Source organism: Protomyctophum bolini, assembly GCF_963924005.1.
Source record: "Protomyctophum bolini genome assembly, chromosome: 2".
NCBI lineage: Eukaryota > Metazoa > Chordata > Actinopteri > Myctophiformes > Myctophidae > Protomyctophum > Protomyctophum bolini.
Window position 1 is genome coordinate 5,928,673 of NC_137863.1, and position 20,561 is coordinate 5,949,233.

The following is a 20,561-nucleotide window of genomic DNA, read 5'->3' on the forward strand; positions in this document are numbered from 1 at the left end:
ATAATTGTGTGTTTGTGCGTGCGTGGCGTGTGTGCGTGCGTGCGTGCGTGGCGTGCATGCCTGCGTGTGTGTGTGTGCGTGCCTGCCTGCGTGTAGGCCTGCTTCCCTTGGAGGATGGAGGTTCAGAGGAGCTCAGTGTCAGTAAGATGTCCACCATGCAGCTCATCATCTACTACTAGTTAGTATACTTTGTACTTCTACTCCAGTATATACATCTCAGAGGGAAATGTTGTACTGGCCACTGCAATTATTTTATTGAGTTACTTTGTATAGATTATTATTAATTAATACAAAACAAACGTTAAGTGACACCCCTCCCTTTTCTGTCGGGTGGAAACCTCATATGTCCAAAACTGAATCCTGATGCAAAAATAGCACATCTACAAGATCGAAACAAATAAATACATTAAAAAGAAAACGTCGCTTCGTGCAGCGTTTCAAGCTTGTAGATCTGCTACTTTTGGTGATTTTGTGTGACGCTGTAGTAGGATCAAGTTCGATCATCATTGGAAAAACAGGGAAAATATGGACATAAAAGGTTTCTGCTACACAAGGTTTCTGCTACACTGGAGCTTTTACCAACATGTATTGTATTGTATGTCTTCCTGATGAATTGAGTACAATGGACCATGATAGTAACATGCGTTATCCTCTTAGCATAACGTTTGACTGCACTAAATGTACGATACAGTATTTAATTCCTCGGTCAAAACTCTGTCCTCTCTTGCGCAGTAAAAAGGCTCGTAAGTGGAACCGCTTCTGCAGGCGTAAGTGTTGTGTTTACGTCAAGTCCAGGATGTTCTACTGGTGGGTCATCCTGCTGGTGTTCCTCAACACACTGGCCATCTCCACCGAACACCACCAGCAGTCCCAGGGCCTCACCAACTGGCAAGGTAGGACCACACACCCACCATCAGTCCCAGGGCCTCACCAACTGGCAAGGTAGGACCACACACCCACCATCAGTCCCAGGGCCTCACCAACTGGCAAGGTAGGACCACACACCCACCATCAGTCCCAGGGCCTCACCAACTGGCAAGGTAAGCACCGAACACCAACCATCAGTCCCAGGCCCTCACCAACTGGCAAGGTAGGACCACACACCCACCATCAGCTCCAGGGCCTCACCAACTGGCAAGGTACAGTAGGCACCGAACACCAACCATCAGTCCCAGGGCCTCACCAACTGGCAAGGTAGGACCACACACCCACCATCAGTCCCAGGGCCTCACCAACTGGCAAGGTACAGTAGGCACCGAACACCAACCATCAGTCCCAGGGCCTCACCAACTGGCAAGGTACAGTAAGCACAGAACACCAACCATCAGCTCCAAGCCCTCACCAACTGGCAAGGTAGGACCACACTGGCAGGGTAGGACCACACACTCGTAACTCGTAAGTTAGCCACACTAAGCACAAAGAAGTCACAAGGAATCAGATTTCTTACAAATGTGACTCTGACTTGTTTGTGTTTAGCCTTTAAACAAATCAGATTCCAATCTGGATGTGGCACATGATCTGATTCAGGCTGCCAGTCTGAACACACAGATCTGTGACAGATGATCCGATCTGGTCGCTTGCAAATCTATGCAGTGTGAACGGTCGGGCCAAAATATCAGATTTGAGAAACAAATCAGATTTGAATCGGATTTGACAGGATGTGATGCATGCGGTCTACATGGGGCCTAACTGGCAAGGTCACATCGAACCCTGTACATTTTGTTGTTTATGTGTTCAAAAACTCATTGTGAATTGCTCAATGTTCATGCGTGAGAGTGTACAAACGGAACCAAATGAACTCTCGTGCGTTTGTCCCCCTCCATCCCATGCAGACAACACCAACGAGGTGCTGCTCACCATGTTTGCCATTGAGATGTTCATGAAGATGTACGCGCTGGGCCTGCCCTCCTACTTCATGTCTCTGTTCAACCGCTTCGACTGCTTCGTGGTGACCACCGGCGTCCTGGAGCTGATCCTGGTGCACATGGACATCATGTCCGTCATGGGCATCTCCGTGCTGCGCTGCATCCGCCTGCTGCGGCTGCTCAAAGTCACCAAGTAAGTACAGTCTGTCTGCGCTGCATCCGCCTGCTGCGGCTGCTCAAAGTCACCAAGTAAGTACAGTCTGTCTGCGCTGCATCCGCCTGCTGCGGCTGCTCAAAGTCACCAAGTAAGTACGGTCTGTCTGCGCTGCATCCGCCCGCTGCGGCTGCTCAAAGTCAAAAAGCGGATGTGACGCCTCCTCCGCGCTTAATTCCGTTTCGTCTGTATACAGTCGCGAACATCTATCCTATATATACAGTAAATGGGTCATGATGACCGAAAGAATGAGGTCGCGAATACAAGCGACCGAAATGAGTTTTCTCCGACGGGTGGCTGGCGTCTCCAGATAGGGTGAGAAGTTCAGTCACGTGAGAGAGACTCGCCAGGAAAGGAGCCAGCTTAGGTGGTTCGGGCATCTGGACAGAATCTGGAGATACTCTCAGTAACCTGGTGGATATATATATATGTTATAGATACTGGACGTCTCTCAGTAACCTGGTGGATATATATATATGTTATAGATACTGGACGTCTCTCAGTAACCTGGTGGATATATAATTATATTTTATAGATACTGGACGTCTCTCAGTAACCTGGTAGCGTCGTTGCTCAACGCTCAACGTTCCATCGCCTGCCTGCTGCTGCTGCTCTTCCTGTTCATCGTCATCTTCTCTCTGCTGGGCATGCAGGTGTGATGTGTATACTGTATACACCTGCACATATATACACATATATATATATATATAGGCCTACATATACATGTATATATGTATACATACCGACAGACTACTGTAATATGTGCATGTATGTGTTCATGGTCTTCTGTCTTTCTGCGGGACACTCCCAGGTGTTTGGAGGAAAGTTCAACTTCCCCGACAAGCTCAAACCTCGCAGCACCTTTGACAGCTTCCCCCAGGCCCTCATCAGTGTCTTCCAGGTACGCTCTGCGTACGTAGGAAGTTGACTGTATACTGCCATCTCTGTGGACAAACCCTGTACTGATTGGGCATTTTGTCTGAATGTGTGTGCGTGTGTGTGCCATGTGTGTGCCTGTGCCATGTGCGTGTGTGCCATGTGCGTGCGTGTGTCAGATCCTGACAGGGGAGGACTGGAACATAGTCATGTATGACGGCATCATGGCTCACGGAGGACCCAGCATGCCTGGCATCCTGGTCAGCATCTACTTCATCATCGCCTTTGTGTGTGGAAACTGTATCCTTCCAACAGCCCACATGTGTTATACTAATACTACTATCTGTGCTTTTCATTTGTTTACATTTTTCATTTTTGTTTCTCTCTCTCTCTCTCTTTAAAAAAAAAATTTGTTTAGTTTTTCCTGTCAATTTTCAGAGTGCGTTTAGTTCATATTGTTCAATGTTTTTATTTCATTTTTTTTGTTGTTGTTGTTGGCCAACATTAACTATACAACGTCGCCCTACTGAATGGTAAATGGTGCATTTATGTAGAGCTTTTATCAAAAGCGTTTTTATCAAAAGCGCTTTACATAGATTGTAAATATCTATTTTATAAGTTGTTGTTAAACTTTAATAGCATAAGTCATCCTACTCAAAGTCAAAGTCGTACGATTTGTCACACACGTTACCGCATTTGACCCATCTCTTGGAGCGGTGAGCCAAGGAGCGGTGAGCTGCAGCCGTGCCGCGCTCGGGAATCATTTGATTAGTTGATTTGACCACCCATCCAATCCAAACCATTGATGCCGAGTTTCAGGGCGGACACTCTAACCACAAGGCCACTGTTTATAAGTTGTTCAACTTTAACTGTTCAGTCATCCTGCTCAATGTGTTCCTTGCCATTGCTGTGGATAACTTGGCCGAGGCAGAGTATCTGACCGCAGCCCAGAAGGAGAAGGCGGAGGAGAAGGAACGCAAGAAGGCACTCAGGTATGATGCCCATTCTGGGCGGGAACGAACCCTTTTTGGTGTTTGAAGCATTATGTTATAGCTTTAGATATTGAAAAATGGCAGATCTACAAGCTCATAGCGCGGCACCGAGTGCCGCACTACGAGCTTGTAGATCTTAAATGTATATATTCTTTCAGAGCGAGCGTTTTTAACTCAACTCTTTGCTTCATGAGGGGTTCCTGGAATAACGTATTTTCAGATGGGGGTCGGTGGCCAATTACATATCATTTTTGGGGTCTTTGACATGAAATATTGAGCACCACTGATATAGAAACATTATGTATTTCAGACATTTTTTCAGGCCTAAATGGGTTAATAGTTACTGTATGTCCAAAAAGTTGAAGTGCAGGCCCTGAACCCCGTTAACCCTGCTTCCCCCATATTTCCTTTGACTCCCCATCTAGGGAGTGATGGAAGTACTCACATGTTTTACTTAAAGATGGAGTGCCACAATTTTTCCAGTTTTTCATGTGTCTATGAGGTGACAGTACTTCATTAGACACCCTGGAGTTGTTTTTATGTGCAATGGTGTATTCACTTTGTATTCAGGGTTTCTTCCTGGAGGCTGAACCCTTGACAGTCAAACGGGCCAATGAAATAAACAGTAATATAGTGACACCACACTATCAGCCCCTCTAGGGCTGCCGTAATTGTCCAAAAATTGGATTCGGATATTCGTTTTAAAAACCCACGTGGATTCGAGCAATTCGAGCCATTCGGATTTCGGATTTCAATTCGAGCCAATCGGATTTTTTAATAATTATATTTACACCAATACAACCTTAGACATAACATTTAAGATCGCATTGCTGGCGCAACTCTCTCTCCGCGCATTGGTGTTGCTGAAAACTGAGATGGAACGGAACGCATACATTCTCCCTTCTCCAGTAACATTTTTTTCTTAAATGAGCAATCCTACCACACAGCCTTATCAAAACGAGGCACGGAGGCAGTGTTAATTCTGCTGCATTATTATTATCTGTGGACTGTGGGTCTGCTGCCGACGTTATGAAACTTTTTAGCTGGCTAGCGCCTATGCTCCGCTGTTATGCTCAAATTAGTGACCCTAAAGAATTCTGAGGCAACATGGCTGGAGACGAGGCAGCCAATCAGAACTGCGCTGCGCTGCGCTGTATAGTCTGTGTTTAGGAAATGTGCGAGGCAGCTGATTTATTCTTCAATGTATGCCGTTGTCGGCGTGTCGCATGGCAAATATAACTAATCTACAAGCTCACAAGTCACAACGCTTACCCATGGCACGGAAAACTAATAATAATAATAAATAAAAAAATATTTTGTATTATTATTTTTAATTCGAACCTTAATTTTATATATTCGGTTATTAATTAAAAAAATTGATTCGAATCTATATTCGGATATAGAATATTCGTTGGCAGCACTAAGCCCCTCCCCCTTTATCATACAACTACAGCTGTGGGTGTGGCTTCAGTTCAGGTGGATCACCACCCATCACCACCCACCAGGCAAACCAGGCATACTTAATGAACTGGTGGGCGTGTCCACATAAAAGCATGATTTTAACAAAATGTACACTTTTGGGAAAAAGTTCTTCCCCCTTATATTGCAATAATACCTGATGATCATGTTTTAGGGTGGTAAAAAAATGGTGGCACTCCATCTTTAATATATCAACACTGCAATCTATACACTCTGTTACTAGTAGAAGTGTTCAAAAAGGTACAAAACGTATCGGCATCAAAATGTACCAAAAGTAATCATTGTGCAGAATAATGTCCCATTTCTCAAAATGTCAGATTTTGTTTTAAAAAGCCAATCTACAAGCTCACAATGCGACGTATTGTGAGCTTGGAGATCTGCTATTTTCAATTGGCCAGAATAATATGCAGTAGGCCTATAGGGCTGAAGTGGTTACGTGTTTTGTAATAATCAAAATCTACAAACTACAGTTTTCATATAATTGTAGTGGCATAAAAGTACAATATTTGCCTCTGAGATGTGGTGGGGTAGAAGTAAAGTATCGAAAATTGGAAATTCTCCAGTAAAGTAAAAGTACCTGAAAATTGTACTTAGAGGACTTTGTGAGGTTCCCATTAGCATTTTGGACACACCTATAGCCTAACAAGAAACCCCTTTTTATTTAAAAAAAAAAAAAGTTTTAAGATGGCATTTACTCAACAAGTGTTACAGCTTGAACCCACATTTGGTAAATTGTCTCAAGTTTAGTCAACATGGTTGGAATAACGTGTTCCTTCCACGCGCTACGTCCAACCAGGGAAACCCCCCCCTGTCAGGTGTAAAGGAGCAACTTGGACACTCAAGCATGAAGGAAGCATGAGTTAAGTCCGTTGCTCTCCCCAGGTTGGTGGAGGGTGTGTAGAGCCCAGGATCACATTAGATGATTGACACAGGGGTGAAAAATGAGTTACAAAATCGTGGGATAAAATATATATATATATAAAAAAAAAGTTTAGTCAACATAGGGAAAGAAGGAGGACCCAATGCTACGTTTTAAAAACTTTAATTCAGAGCCAATAGACAGAAGCACAGACAGAAGTATTATTGGCCAACGCTCACATCCTGATCAAGTTGCTGTCATATTGCTCAGTCATTGTCCCACCGGTTCCTTCCATAGCCCCCTCTCTATAGACCCCTCCATGTCCTTCAATTATCGACCCATCATCCGGGGCGGCAGAATTGCGAGCTTCAGAGGCTGAAGGCTGAAGCTCGCAATTCTGCTGTCGGTTTGAGTCCCGTTGGGCCCGCCGCCGCTCATCATGCTGCTGTTGGTGGTCATATTGCTCATCATGCCCGTCATGCTGCTGTTGGTGGTCATATTGCTCATCATGCCCGTCATGCTGCTGTTGGTGGTCATATTGCTCATCATGCCCGTCATGCTGCTGTTGGTGGTCATATTGCTCATCGTGCCCGTCGTGCTGCTGCTGTTGGTGGTCATATTGTTGGTCATGCCCGTCATGCTACTGTTGGTGGTAATTTTGCTCATCAAGCCCGTCATGCTGCTGCTGTTGGTGGTCATATTGCTCATCGTGCCCGTCGTGCTGCTGCTGTTGGTGGTCATTTTGTTGGTCATGCATGGTGGCGTTGTCACTCCAATGGGGTTGTCAGCCGGGAAACAGAATCCTGTAGACATTGTTGGCACAAGACATCCAGAGTTTTAATACAGCTATATGACTTTAAGCAAATTTCGTCACAGGCGGGAATTACCAAATTAGAGCCATTCAATTTTGTGTTTATAGCTCTGACCCAAAGAACCAAGACTGCTGCAGTGGTGAGAATGATTAGCTTCCATTTAAGTATTGGCTATGCACAGCAGCCACATTGGAAATAAATTCAATTCAATTATACCAGATAAGCAGCACCATGTAACTTTGTTTTAGAGATTAAAATGTTCAGTGGTTTTGTCTTCCTGCTCTATCGACTTGACCTGATGGTCAAGATTCACTTCATCTCCTGCGCAAGCACGCAGAGTCACAGACTCCATTATCTCAAGTAAAAATGTCAGTACTTGCACAACCCAGGTTCAAATCTGGGGTAGAAGAGGAAAGTTGGACAGTGCAGCTTCAAGGCTCATTTCTATTTAGTATAGCAAAGTGGTTCTCAAACCTTTACATTTCAACCTTTACACTTTCCTATGGAAAGTACAAATTAAACCAAAAATATGTTATAGGTCCATTTGTAGTACTCCAGAGTTCACACCCATAAGCCTTGGGGCCATTATTTGGAACCCCCTCAAGGAACCATGAAGGTACCTGGAGTGAGCAAAAACAATATCAGCACCCTGACCAGAATGGAACATACCTTTAATTAGTATAATTTGACAAGACCCGTGAAGCAAGCAAGGAAGAGGCCCAATTTAGCCCATTAGGATACAGAAACAAACAAAATCAACTCATCCTGGGTCATCTAGACTGGAAATGCTTCAAATGAAATTATCTGGAGCAGGTGACATGATAGAATCATATAATTAATGCTCCCCCAAACTATCAGGAAAGAATTATAACATTTCAGAGTTGAAATGCGTTTCTTCGTATTAATCTGCAACGGACAATTTCATAAATGCACATAGTCAACAAAAACCAAAATGCTTTTACCTTGGGCAAAACAAATAGCCAGGAGAACAAGAACAATAATGAACTGCATGCTTCCCATGTTGCTGCTGAGGAAGAAGTGACTGGCTGTCCCTCTACTGGTCCCCCAGCTGGTCATGATCAGCATTGAGTGGAAGAGTTGCTCACCTGTCTGGCATTATTTGAATGGGATCCAGGGCCGTGCAGAGAGCACTGGGGGGGCAGGGGCTCAAACTCCAGAAAAGGGCACATGTTTGGGCGAGCGTAGCGCGTGCCGATTTTTGGGGGTGGTCTTTTTGTGGAGTCCTTCCCTTGTGCCATTTCATGTCATTGGACAGTAAAATAAGCAATATGTTCTCATTAGTCTGAAACTAAAACTGACTGATGGCAGATTAAAAGATAATTCATTATGGAATTTATCATTACTTGTCAAATGTTCGTCTTGAAGGGCCAATGGCACTTATTTGCCCCCCACACAAGCCCTTATTGGCCCCCCACACAAGCCCTTATTGCCCCCCAAATAAGCCCTTGTTTTCCCCCCAAATAAGCCCCCACATGTCCTTATGTGGCAAAGAAACCCTTCTTTTTTCCCCCCTAAAAAAAGAGAGATATAGAAAGGGCCCTTTCTGCAAAAGGGCAGGTGCTCAAGCCCCCCTACACGTGCCTGATGGGATGTTTTGACTCTACTTTTAACAGATCAACACTGCAAACTAGTAGAAGTATACTATAAGTCCCATATATTCAAAAGGTACAAAAGTATCGGCATCAAAATATAAAGTACCAAAAGTAATGGAACATTTTATTTACTTATTTGACAGGGACAAAGCTCATTAATCAACAACAATCAAGCTCATTCACATCGATGTAAATGGGCCAGAGTTAGCCGAAGCTAAATTTCATCTGTAGTCCCTGGGCAGGCTCTTAAAAAATGAATGATAAAAAGGACAGAGTGTAGTGTGCCTGCACACAACACCATGCGTTGATGCCACGTGTGCATCCAACACCACGTCCATACAAAAACACAATACAATACAGTACAATACAGGAACAGATCAACATGGTACAGGGGACAGAACAACGGCAAGTGAAGTGAGAAATTACACCGGTGATAATAAATACTAAATAGTGCTGATAGTTACTCATGATTACAGATTTGAGTTGTTTTTAGCCACCTTTTCAGGTTGAATTTGAAGATGTATGCAACAGTAAATTAAATTAAATAAAACAAACTTATGCTCATTAATCTGGAGTGTCTTTATATCCACAAGCAACTTGGATGCTATATGCATGCATCTAAGTTACTTGCAACCCTTGAAATTATAGCATCCAAGTTGCTTGGACCTCCTGAAGATTCCCAGACCCATTCTGGACGGGAACCCCTTGGTGTTTTAACTAAGCATCATGTTATACTTTAGTTATTGAAAAATAGCAGATCTACAAGCTCATAGCTTGCCACAGAGTGGCGCGCTACGAGCTTGTAGGTCTGCCATTTTTGAAAAATCGTGAAAATGCGCCACAAATATATATTCTGTCAACGTATTTATTTCAACGTCAGGTCTAAATGGGTTAAGAACCACTGCCTTAAATACTATTCTCATACTGTACAAGTGTACAGTATCTCACCATATATCCTGCAAACAGTTGAGGATAATCAGATTGAAGAGAAATAACCAAATAAGACCTCACCTCACTCAATGACAGGCTAAGTGGCTAACCCATTTTGGACTGAGGTCGATAACATTTAAAAAAGGCTTCTAAATCATTTTATATAAAAATAAAAAAAATCATGTTTCTATGTCAAGTGGTGCTCAACCTTTCTCATGTCAAGGACCCCCCACGGACCCCCATCTCAAAATATGTAGTTCCAGGGACCCCCCAGAAGCCAATATTTTAGTAAAAAATGTTCGCTCTGAAATATAAATATTCAAAGATTTGCGGCCCCTTTTTCACGACTTTCAAATATAGCTAAAGTATAACAGAATGCTTAAAACACCAACAGGGGGTTCCCGCCCAAAATGGGTTAAGTGCGTGAACGTTTTAAGATGGCATTTACTCAACCTCAAATATTCAAGTGTTACAGCTTGAACTCACATTCGGTAAATTGTCTCAAGTTTAGTCAACATAGGGAAAGAAGGAGGACCCAATGCTACGTTTATAAAAACTTTAATCAGAGCCAATAGACAGAAGCACAGACAGAAGTATTATTGGCCAACGCTCACATCCTGATCAAGTTGCTGTCATATTGCTCAGTCATTGTCCCACCGGTTCCTTCCATAGCCCCCTCTTATAGACCCCTCCAACATGTCCTTCAATTATCGACCCATCATCCGGGGCCACCCATGCTTCGGGACTCCTCTGAAGCTCGCAATTCTGCCGTCGGTTTGAGTCCCGTTGGGCCCGCCGCCGCTCATCATCATGCTGCTGTTGGTGGTCATATTGCTCATCGTGCCCGTCATGCTGCTGTTGGTGGTCATATTGCTCATCGTGCCCGTCATGCTGCTGTTGGTGGTCATATTGCTCATCGTGCCCGTCGTGCTGCTGCTGGTGGTCATATTGCTCATCGTGCCCGTCGTGCTGCTACTGTTGGTGGTCATATTGCTCATCGTGCCCGTCGTGCTGCTACTGTTGGTGGTCATATTGCTCATCGTGCCCGTCGTGCTGCTACTGTTGGTGGTCATATTGCTCATCGTGCCCGTCGTGCTGCTACTGTTGGTGGTCATATTGCTCATCGTGCCCGTCGTGCTGCTACTGTTGGTGGTCATATTGCTCATCGTGCCCGTCGTGCTGCTGCTGGTGGTCATATTGCTCATCGTGCCCGTCGTGCTGCTACTGCTGGTGGTCATATTGCTCATCATGCCCGTCGTGCTGCTACTGTTGGTGGTCATATTGCTCATCGTGCCCGTCGTGCTGCTGCTGGTGGTCATATTGGCAATATGACCACCAGCAGCAGCACGACGGGCACGATGAGCAATATGATATTGCTCATCGTGCCCGTCGTGCTGCTGCTGGTGGTCATATTGCTCATCATGCCCGTCGTGCTGCTACTGTTGGTGGTCATACTGCTCATCGTGCCCGTCGTGCTGCTGCTGGTGGTCATATTGCTCATCGTGCCCGTCGTGCTGCTACTGCTGGTGGTCATATTGCTCATCGTGCCCGTCGTGCTGCTACTGTTGGTGGTCATATTGCTCATCATGCCCGTCGTGCTACTGTTGGTGGTCATATTGCTCATCGTGCCCGTCGTGCTGCTGCTGGTGGTCATATTGGCAATATGACCACCAGCAGCAGCACGACGGGCACGATGAGCAATATGATATTGCTCATCGTGCCCGTCGTGCTGCTGCTGGTGGTCATATTGCTCATCGTGCCCGTCGTGCTGCTACTGTTGGTGGTCATATTGCTCATCATGCCCGTCATGCTGCTGTTGGTGGTCATATTGCTCATCGTGCCCGTCGTGCTGCTGCTGTTGGTGGTCATATTGTTGGTCGGCGGCGGCGGCGGCGTTTTCGCTTCAATGGGGGGGTTGTCAGCAAAAAAGAAACAGAATCCTGTAGACATTGTTGGCACAAGACATCCAGAGTTTTAATACAGCTATATGACTTTAAGCCAATTTCGTCACGGGCGGGAATTACCAAATTAGAGCCATTCAATTTTGTGTTTATAGCTCTGACCCAAAGAACCAAGACTGCTGCAGTGGTGAGAATGATTAGCTTCCATTTAAGTATTGGCTATGCACAGCAGCCACATTGGAAATAAATTCAATTCAATTATACCAGATAAGCAGCACCATGCAACTTTGTTTTAGAGATTAAAATGTTCAGTGGTTTTGTCTTCCTGCTCTATCGACTTGACCTGATGGTCAAGATTCACTTCATCTCCTGCGCAAGCACGCAGAGTCACAGACTCCATTATCTCAAGTAAAAATGTCAGTACTTGCACAACCCAGGTTCAAATCTGGGGTAGAAGAGGAAAGTTGGACAGTGCAGCTTCAAGGCTCATTTCTATTTAGTATAGCAAAGTGGTTCTCAAACCTTTACATTTCAACCTTTACACTTTCCTATGGAAAGTACAAATTAAACCAAAAATATGTTATAGGTCCATTTGTAGTACTCCAGAGTTCACACCCATAAGCCTTGGGGCCATTATTTGGAACCCCCTCAAGGAACCATGAGGGTACCTGGAGTGAGCAAAAACAATATCAGCACCCTGACCAGAATGGAACATACCTTTAATTAGTATAATTTGACAAGACCCGTGAAGCAAGCAAGGAAGAGGCCCAATTTAGCCCATTAGGATACAGAAACAAACAAAATCAACTCATCCTGGGTCATCTAGACTGGAAATGCTTCAAATGAAATTATCTGGAGCAGGTGACATGATAGAATCATATAATTAATGCTCCCCCAAACTATCAGGAAAGAATTATAACATTTCAGAGTTTGAAATGCGTTTCTTCGTATTAATCTGCCACGGACAATTTCATAAATGCACATAGTCAACAAAAACCAAAATGCTTTTACCTTGGGCAAAACAAATAGTCAGGAGAACAAGAACAATAATGAACTGCATGCTTCCCATGTTGCCGCTGAGGAAGAAGTGACTGGCTGTCCCTCTGCTGGTCCCCCAGCTGTTCATGATCAGCATTGAGTGGAAGAGTTGCTCACCTGTCTGGCATTATTTGAATGGGATCCAGGGCCGTGCAGAGAGCAAATAAGCCCTTGCTTTCCCCCCACATAAACCCTTATTGGTCCCCCAAATAAGCCCTTGTCCCCTCCCCCACACACAAGCCCTTATTGGCCCCCACATAAGCTCGTATTGGCCCCCCACAAGCCCTTATTGGCCCCCACATAAGCTCGTATTGGCCCCCCACAAGCCCTTATTGGCCCCCACATAAGCTCATGTGGGCCCCCACATGTCCTTATGTGGCCAAAAAAAACCTTATTTTTTCCCCCCTAAAAAAAGAGAGATATAGAAAGGGCCCTTTCTGCAAAAGGGCAGGTGCTCAAGCCCCCCTACACGTGCCTGATGGGATGTTTTGACTCTACTTTTAACAGATCAACACTGCAATCTAGTAGAAGTATACTATAAGTCCCATATATTCAAAAGGTACAAAAGTATCGGCATCAAAATATAAAGTACCAAAAGTAATGGAACATTTTATTTATTTATTTGACAGGGACAAAGCTCATTAATCAACAACAATCAAGCTCATTCACATCAATGTAAATGGGCCGAAGCTAAATTTCATCTGTAGTCCCTGGGCACGCTCTTAAAAAATGAATGATAAAAAGGACAGAGTGTAGTGTGCCTGCACACAACACCATGCGTTGATGCCATGTGTGCATCCAACACCACGTCCATACAAAAACACAATACAATACAGATAAAAGAAAGACAAAGTGTGGTGTGCCTGCACACAACACCATGCGTTGATGCCATGTGTGCATCCAACACCACGTCCATACAAAAACACAATACAATACAATACAGGAACAGATCAACATGGTACAGGGGACAGAACAACGGCAAGTGAAGTGAGAAATTACACCGGTGATAATAAATACTAAATAGTGCCGATAGTTACTCATGATTACAGATTCGAGTTGTTTTTAGCCACCTTTTCAGGTTGAATTTGAAGATGTATGCAACAGTAAATTCAATTAAATAAAACAAACTTATGCTCATTAATCTGGAGTGTCTTTATATCCACAAGCAACTTGGATGCTATGTGCATGCATCTAAGTTACTTGCAACCCTTGAAATTATAGCATCCAAGTTGCTTGGACCTCCTGGGGATTCCCAGACCCATTCTGGACGGGAACCCCTTGGTGTTTTAACTAAGCATTATGTTATACTTTAGTTATTGAAAAATAGCAGATCTACAAGCTCATAGCTTGCCACCGAGTGGCGCGCTACGAGCTTGTAGGTCTGCTATTTTAGAAAAATCGTGAAAATGCGCCACAAATATATATTCTTTCAACGTATTTATTTCAACGTCAGGTCTAAATGGGTTAAGAACCACTGCCTTAAATACTATTGTCATACTGTACAAGTGTACAGTATCTCACCATATATCCTGCAAACAGTTGAGGATAATCAGATTGAAGAGAAATAACCAAATAAGACCTCACCTCACTCAATGACAGGCTAAGTGGCTAACCCATTTTGGTCGATAACATTTAAAAAAAGGCTTCTAAATCAAGTGGTGCTCAACCTTTCTCATGTCAAGGACCCCCCACAGACCCCCATCTCAAAATATGTAGTTCCAGGGACCCCCCAGAAGCCAATATTTTAGTAAAAAATGTTCGCTCTGAAATATAAATATTCAAAGATTTGCGGCCCCTTTTTCACGACTTTTCAAATAATTATAGCTAAAGTATAACAGAATGCTTAAAACACCAACAGGGGGTTCCCGCCCAAAATGGGTTAAGTGCGTGAACGTTTTAAGATGGCATTTACTCAACCTCAAATATTCAAGTGTTACAGCTTGAACTCACATTCGGTAAATTGTCTCAAGTTTAGTCAACATGGGGAAAGAAGGAGGACCCAATGCTACGTTTTAAAAACTTTAATCAGAGCCAATAGACAGAAGCACAGACAGAAGTATTATTGGCCAATGCTCACATCCTGATCAAGTTGCTAAAATTGCTCAGTCATTGTTCCACCAGTTCCTTCCTTCCTTCCTTCCATAGAGCCCTCTTATTAGGGAATTTTAGCCTCCATTTCCTTGTATTGAGCATCCATCAACCTGAAGGGAGAAAAGAAGGAAAAGGTCCTTCTGCCGTCGGTTTGAGTCCCGTTGGGCCCGCCACCGCTCACCATGCCCGTCATGCTGCTGCTGTTGGTGGTCATATTGTTGGTCATGGCGTTGTCGCTCAAACTCATCATGGGGTTGTCAGCCGCGAAAATTGGCTTACATTTCAAGGACCCCCATGGAAAGTAAAATTAAACCACATTTTTTTATAGGTCCATTTGTACACACCCATAAGCCTTGGGGCCATTATTTGGAACCCCCTCAAGGAACCATGAGGGTACCTGGAGTGAGCAAAAACAATATCAGCACCCTGACCAGAATGGAACAGACCTTTAATTAGTATAATTTGACAAGACCCGTGAAGCAAGCAAAGAAGAGGCCCAATTTAGCCCATTAGGATACAGAAACAAACAAAATCAAATCAACTCATCCTGGGTCATCTATGAAATTCTCTGGAGCAGGTGACATGATAGAATCATAGAATTAATGCTCCCCCAAACTATCAGGAAAGAATTATAACATTTCAGAGTTGAAATGAGTTTCTTCGTATTAATCTGCAACGGACAATTTCATAAATGCACATAGTCAACAAAAACCAAAATGCTTTTACCTTGGGCAAAACAAATAGTCAGTAGAACAAGAACAATAATGAACTGCATGCTTCCCATGTTGCCGCTGAGGAAGAAGTGACTGGCTGTTCCTCTGCTGGTCCCCCAGCTGTTCATGATCAGCATTGAGTGGAAGAGTTGCTCACCTGTCTGGCATTATTTGGATGGGATCCAGGGCCGTGCAGAGAGCACTGGGGGGGCAGGGGCTCAAACTCCAGAAAAGGGCACATGTGTGGGCGCGCACCGATTTTTGGGGGTGATCTTTTTGTGGAGTCCTTCCCTTGTGCCATTTCATGTCATTGGACAGTAAAATAAGCAATATGTTCTCATTAGTCTGAAACTAAAACTGACTGATGGCAGGTTAAAAGACAATTCATTATGGAATTTATCATTACTTGTCAAATGTTCGTCTTGAAGGGCCAATGGCACTTTTTTGGGTTAGGAATGGGTTAGGAACCACTGCCTTAAATACTATTCTCATACTGTACAAGTGTACAGTATCTCACCATATATCCTGCAAACAGTTGAGGATAATCAGATTGAAGAGAAATAACCAAATAAGACCTCACCTCACTCAATGACAGGCTAAGTGGCTAACCCATTTTGTCTATAACATTTAAAAAAAGCTTCTAAATCATTTTATTCAAAGAAAATAAAAAATAATCATGTTTCTATGTCAAGTGGTGCTCAACCTTTCTCATGTCAAGGACCCCCCACGGACCCCCATCTCAAAATATGTAGTTCCAGGGACCCCCCAGAAGCCAATATTTTAGTAAAAAATGTTCGCTCTGAAATATAAATATTCAAAGATTTGCGGCCCCTTTTTCACGACTTTTCAAATATAGCTAAAGTATAACAGAATGCTTAAAACACCAACAGGGGGTTCCCGCCCAAAATGGGTTAAGTGCGTGAACGTTTTAAGATGGCATTTACTCAACCTCAAATATTCAAGGGTTACAGCTTGAACCCACATTTGGTAAATTGTCTCAAGTTTAGTCAACATAGGGAAAGAAGGAGGACCCAATGCTACGTTTATAAAAACTTTAATCAGAGCCAATAGACAGAAGCACAGACAGAAGTATTATTGGCCAACGCTCACATCCTGATCAAGTTGCTGTCATATTGCTCAGTCATTGTCCCAGCGGTTCCTTCCATAGCCCCCTCTTATAGACCCCTCCAACATGTCCTTCAATTATCGACCCATCATCCGGGGCCACCCTGCATCCTTCGGGACTCCTCTGAAGCTCGCAATTCTGCCGTCGGTTTGAGTCCCGTTGGGCCCGCCGCCGCTCATCATGCTGCTGTTGGTGGTCATATTGCTCATCATGCCCGTCGTGCTGCTGCTGGTGGTCATACTGCTCATCGTGCCCGTCGTGCTGCTACTGTTGGTGGTCATATTGCTCATCGTGCCCGTCGTGCTGCTACTGTTGGTGGTCATATTGCTCATCATGCCCGTCGTGCTGCTGCTGGTGGTCATATTGCTCATCGTGCCCGTCGTGCTGCTACTGTTGGTGGTCATATTGCTCATCGTGCCCGTCGTGCTGCTGCTGGTGGTCATATTGCTCATCATGCCCGTCGTGCTGCTGCTGGTGGTCATATTGCTCATCGTGCCCGTCGTGCTGCTACTGTTGGTGGTCATATTGCTCATCATGCCCGTCGTGCTGCTACTGTTGGTGGTCATATTGCTCATCGTGCCCGTCGTGCTGCTACTGCTGGTGGTCATATTGCTCATCATGCCCGTCGTGCTACTGTTGGTGGTCATATTGCTCATCGTGCCCGTCGTGCTGCTGCTGGTGGTCATATTGCCAATATGACCACCAGCAGCAGCACGACGGGCACGATGAGCAATATGATATTGCTCATCGTGCCCGTCGTGCTGCTGCTGGTGGTCATATTGCTCATCGTGCCCGTCGTGCTGCTGCTGGTGGTGGTCATATTGCTCATCGTGCCCGTCGTGCTGCTACTGTTGGTGGTCATATTGCTCATCGTGCCCGTCGTGCTGCTACTGTTGGTGGTCATATTGCTCATCGTGCCCGTCGTGCTGCTACTGCTGGTGGTCATATTGCTCATCGTGCCCGTCGTGCTGCTACTGGTGGTCATATTGCTCATCGTGCCCGTCGTGCTACTGTTGGTGGTCATATTGCTCATCGTGCCCGTCGTGCTGCTGCTGGTGGTCATATTGGCAATATGACCACCAGCAGCAGCACGACGGGCACGATGAGCAATATGATATTGCTCATCGTGCCCGTCGTGCTGCTGCTGGTGGTCATATTGCTCATCATGCCCGTCGTGCTGCTACTGTTGGTGGTCATATTGCTCATCGTGCCCGTCGTGCTGCTACTGTTGGTGGTCATATTGCTCATCGTGCCCGTCGTGCTGCTGCTGTTGGTGGTCATATTGTTGGTCGGCGGCGGCGTTTTCGCTTCAATGGGGGGGTTGTCAGCAAAAAAGAAACAGAATCCTGTAGACATTGTTGGCACAAGACATCCAGAGTTTTAATACAGCTATATGACTTTAAGCCAATTTCGTCACGGGCGGGAATTACCAAATTAGAGCCATTCAATTTTGTGTTTATAGCTCTGACCCAAAGAACCAAGACTGCTGCAGTGGTGAGAATGATTAGCTTCCATTTAAGTATTGGCTATGCACAGCAGCCACATTGGAAATAAATCCAATTAAATTATACCAGATAAGCAGCACCATGCAACTTTGTTTTAGAGATTAAAATGTTCAGTGGTTTTGTCTTCCTGCTCTATCGACTTGACCTGATGGTCAAGATTCACTTCATCTCCTGCGCAAGCACGCAGAGTCACAGACTCCATTATCTCAAGTAAAAATGTCAGTACTTGCACAACCCAGGTTCAAATCTGGGGTAGAAGAGGAAAGTTGGACAGTGCAGCTTCAAGGCTCATTTCTATTTAGTATAGCACAGTGGTTCTCAAACCTTTACATTTCAACCTTTACACTTTCCTATGGAAAGTACAAATTAAACCAAAAATATGTTATAGGTCCATTTGTAGTACTCCAGAGTTCACACCCATAAGCCTTGGGGCCATTATTTGGAACCACCTCAAGGAACCATGAAGGTACCTGGAGTGAGCAAAAACAATATCAGCACCCTGACCAGAATGGAACATACCTTTAATTAGTATAATTTGACAAGACCCGTGAAGCAAGCAAGGAAGAGGCCCAATTTAGCCCATTAGGATACAGAAACAAACAAAATCAAATCAACTCATCCTGGGTCATCTATGAAATTCTCTGGAGCAGGTGACATGATAGAATCATATAATTAATGCTCCCCCAAACTATCAGGAAAGAATTATAACATTTCAGAGTTTGAAATGCGTTTCTTCGTATTAATCTGCCACGGACAATTTCATAAATGCACATAGTCAACAAAAACCAAAATGCTTTTACCTTGGGCAAAACAAATAGTCAGGAGAACAAGAACAATAATGAACTGCATGCTTCCCATGTTGCCGCTGAGGAAGAAGTGTCTGGCTGTCCCTCTACTGGTCCCCCAGCTGGTCATGATCAGCATTGAGTGGAAGAGTTGCTCACCTGTCTGGCATTATTTGAATGGGATCCAGGGCCGTGCAGAGAGCAAATAAGCCCTTGCTTTCCCCCCACATAAACCCTTATTGGTCCCCCAAATAAGCCCTTGTCCCCTCCCCCACACACAAGCCCTTATTGGCCCCCACATAAGCTCGTATTGGCCCCCCACAAGCCCTTATTGGCCCCCACATAAGCTCGTATTGGCCCCCCACAAGCCCTTATTGGCCCCCACATAAGCTCATGTGGGCCCCCACATGTCCTTATGTGGCAAAAAAACCCTTCTTTTTTCCCCCCTAAAAAAAAAGAGAGAGAGAGAGAAAGGGCCCTTTCTGCAAAAGGGCAGGTGCTCAAGCCCCTACACGTGCCTGATGGGATGTTTTGACTATACTTTTAACAGATCAACACTGCAATCTAGTAGAAGTATACTATAAGTCCCATATATTCAAAAGGTACAAAAGTATCGGCATCAAAATATAAAGTACCAAAAGTAATGGAACATTTTATTTCTTTATTTGACAGGGACAAAGCTCATTAATCAACAACAATCAAGCTCATTCACATCAATGTAAATGGGCCAGAGTTAGCCGAAGCTACATTTCATCTGTAGTCCCTGGGCAGGCTCTTAAAAAATGAATGATAAAAAGAAGGACAGAGTGTAGTGTGCCTGCACACAACACCATGCGTTGATGCCACGTGTGCATCCAACACCACGTCCATACAAAAACGCAATACAATACAGTACAATACAGGAACAGATCAACATGGTACAGGGGACAGAACAACGGCAAGTGAAGTGAGAAATTACACCGGTGATAATAAATACTAAATAGTGCTGATAGTTACTCATGATTACAGATTTGAGTTGTTTTTAGCCACCTTTTCAGGTTGAATTTGAAGATGTATGCAACAGTAAATTAAATTAAATAAAACAAACTTATGCTCATTAATCTGGAGTGTCTTTATATCCACAAGCAACTTGGATGCTATATGCATGCATCTAAGTTACTTGCAACCCTTGAAATTATAGCATCCAAGTTGCTTGGACCTCCTGAAGATTCCCAGACCCATTCTGGACGGGAACCCCTTGGTGTTTTAACTAAGCATCATGTTATACTTTAGTTATTGAAAAATAGCAGATCTACAAGCTCATAGCTTGCCACAGAATGGCGCGCTACGAGCTTGTAGGTCTGCTATTTTTGAAAAATCGTGAAAATGCGCCACAAATATATATTCTGTCAACGTATTTATTTCAACGTCAGGTCTAAATGGGTTAAGAACCACTGCCTTAAATACTATTCTCATACTTAGGCTTGGGCAATATATCAATATTACCGTTTATCGTGATATTTGAAATCAATATCGGTAATATCGTGGAGTATATAAATAATATTGAATACCGATAATACCGTAATATCGTAATTTAATACCGATAATACCCAATATCGTAATTTTACCGTCATGTAAATATGAATTTTCTTTTAAATAAACATCTACATTACTGTATGTGTGATGAATTTACAAGTAATTCATTTTAAACAACTATAATTTTCTTAAAAACTTAGTGTCCTGCATGCATTGACTGGCACTGACGCTGAATTACGGTGACGAG

General features: G+C 44.1%; 1 protein-coding gene across 1 annotated transcript in view; it reads left to right on the forward strand.

The window, feature by feature from the left end:
* The window catches only part of LOC308329758 (dihydropyridine-sensitive L-type skeletal muscle calcium channel subunit alpha-1-like), a gene marked incomplete at its 5' end in the record, with an annotated part of 66,571 nt that overhangs the window by 11,303 nt on the left and 34,707 nt on the right, over positions 1–20,561 (forward strand). Inside the window, 7 exons of the mRNA XM_080784255.1 lie at positions 97–178; positions 733–893; positions 1,833–2,058; positions 2,615–2,732; positions 2,891–2,980; positions 3,135–3,255; positions 3,833–3,947. Coding sequence (XP_080640381.1) covers positions 97–178; positions 733–893; positions 1,833–2,058; positions 2,615–2,732; positions 2,891–2,980; positions 3,135–3,255; positions 3,833–3,947 — 913 coding nt within the window. The remainder of the gene's footprint in view (positions 1–96; positions 179–732; positions 894–1,832; positions 2,059–2,614; positions 2,733–2,890; positions 2,981–3,134; positions 3,256–3,832; positions 3,948–20,561) is intronic.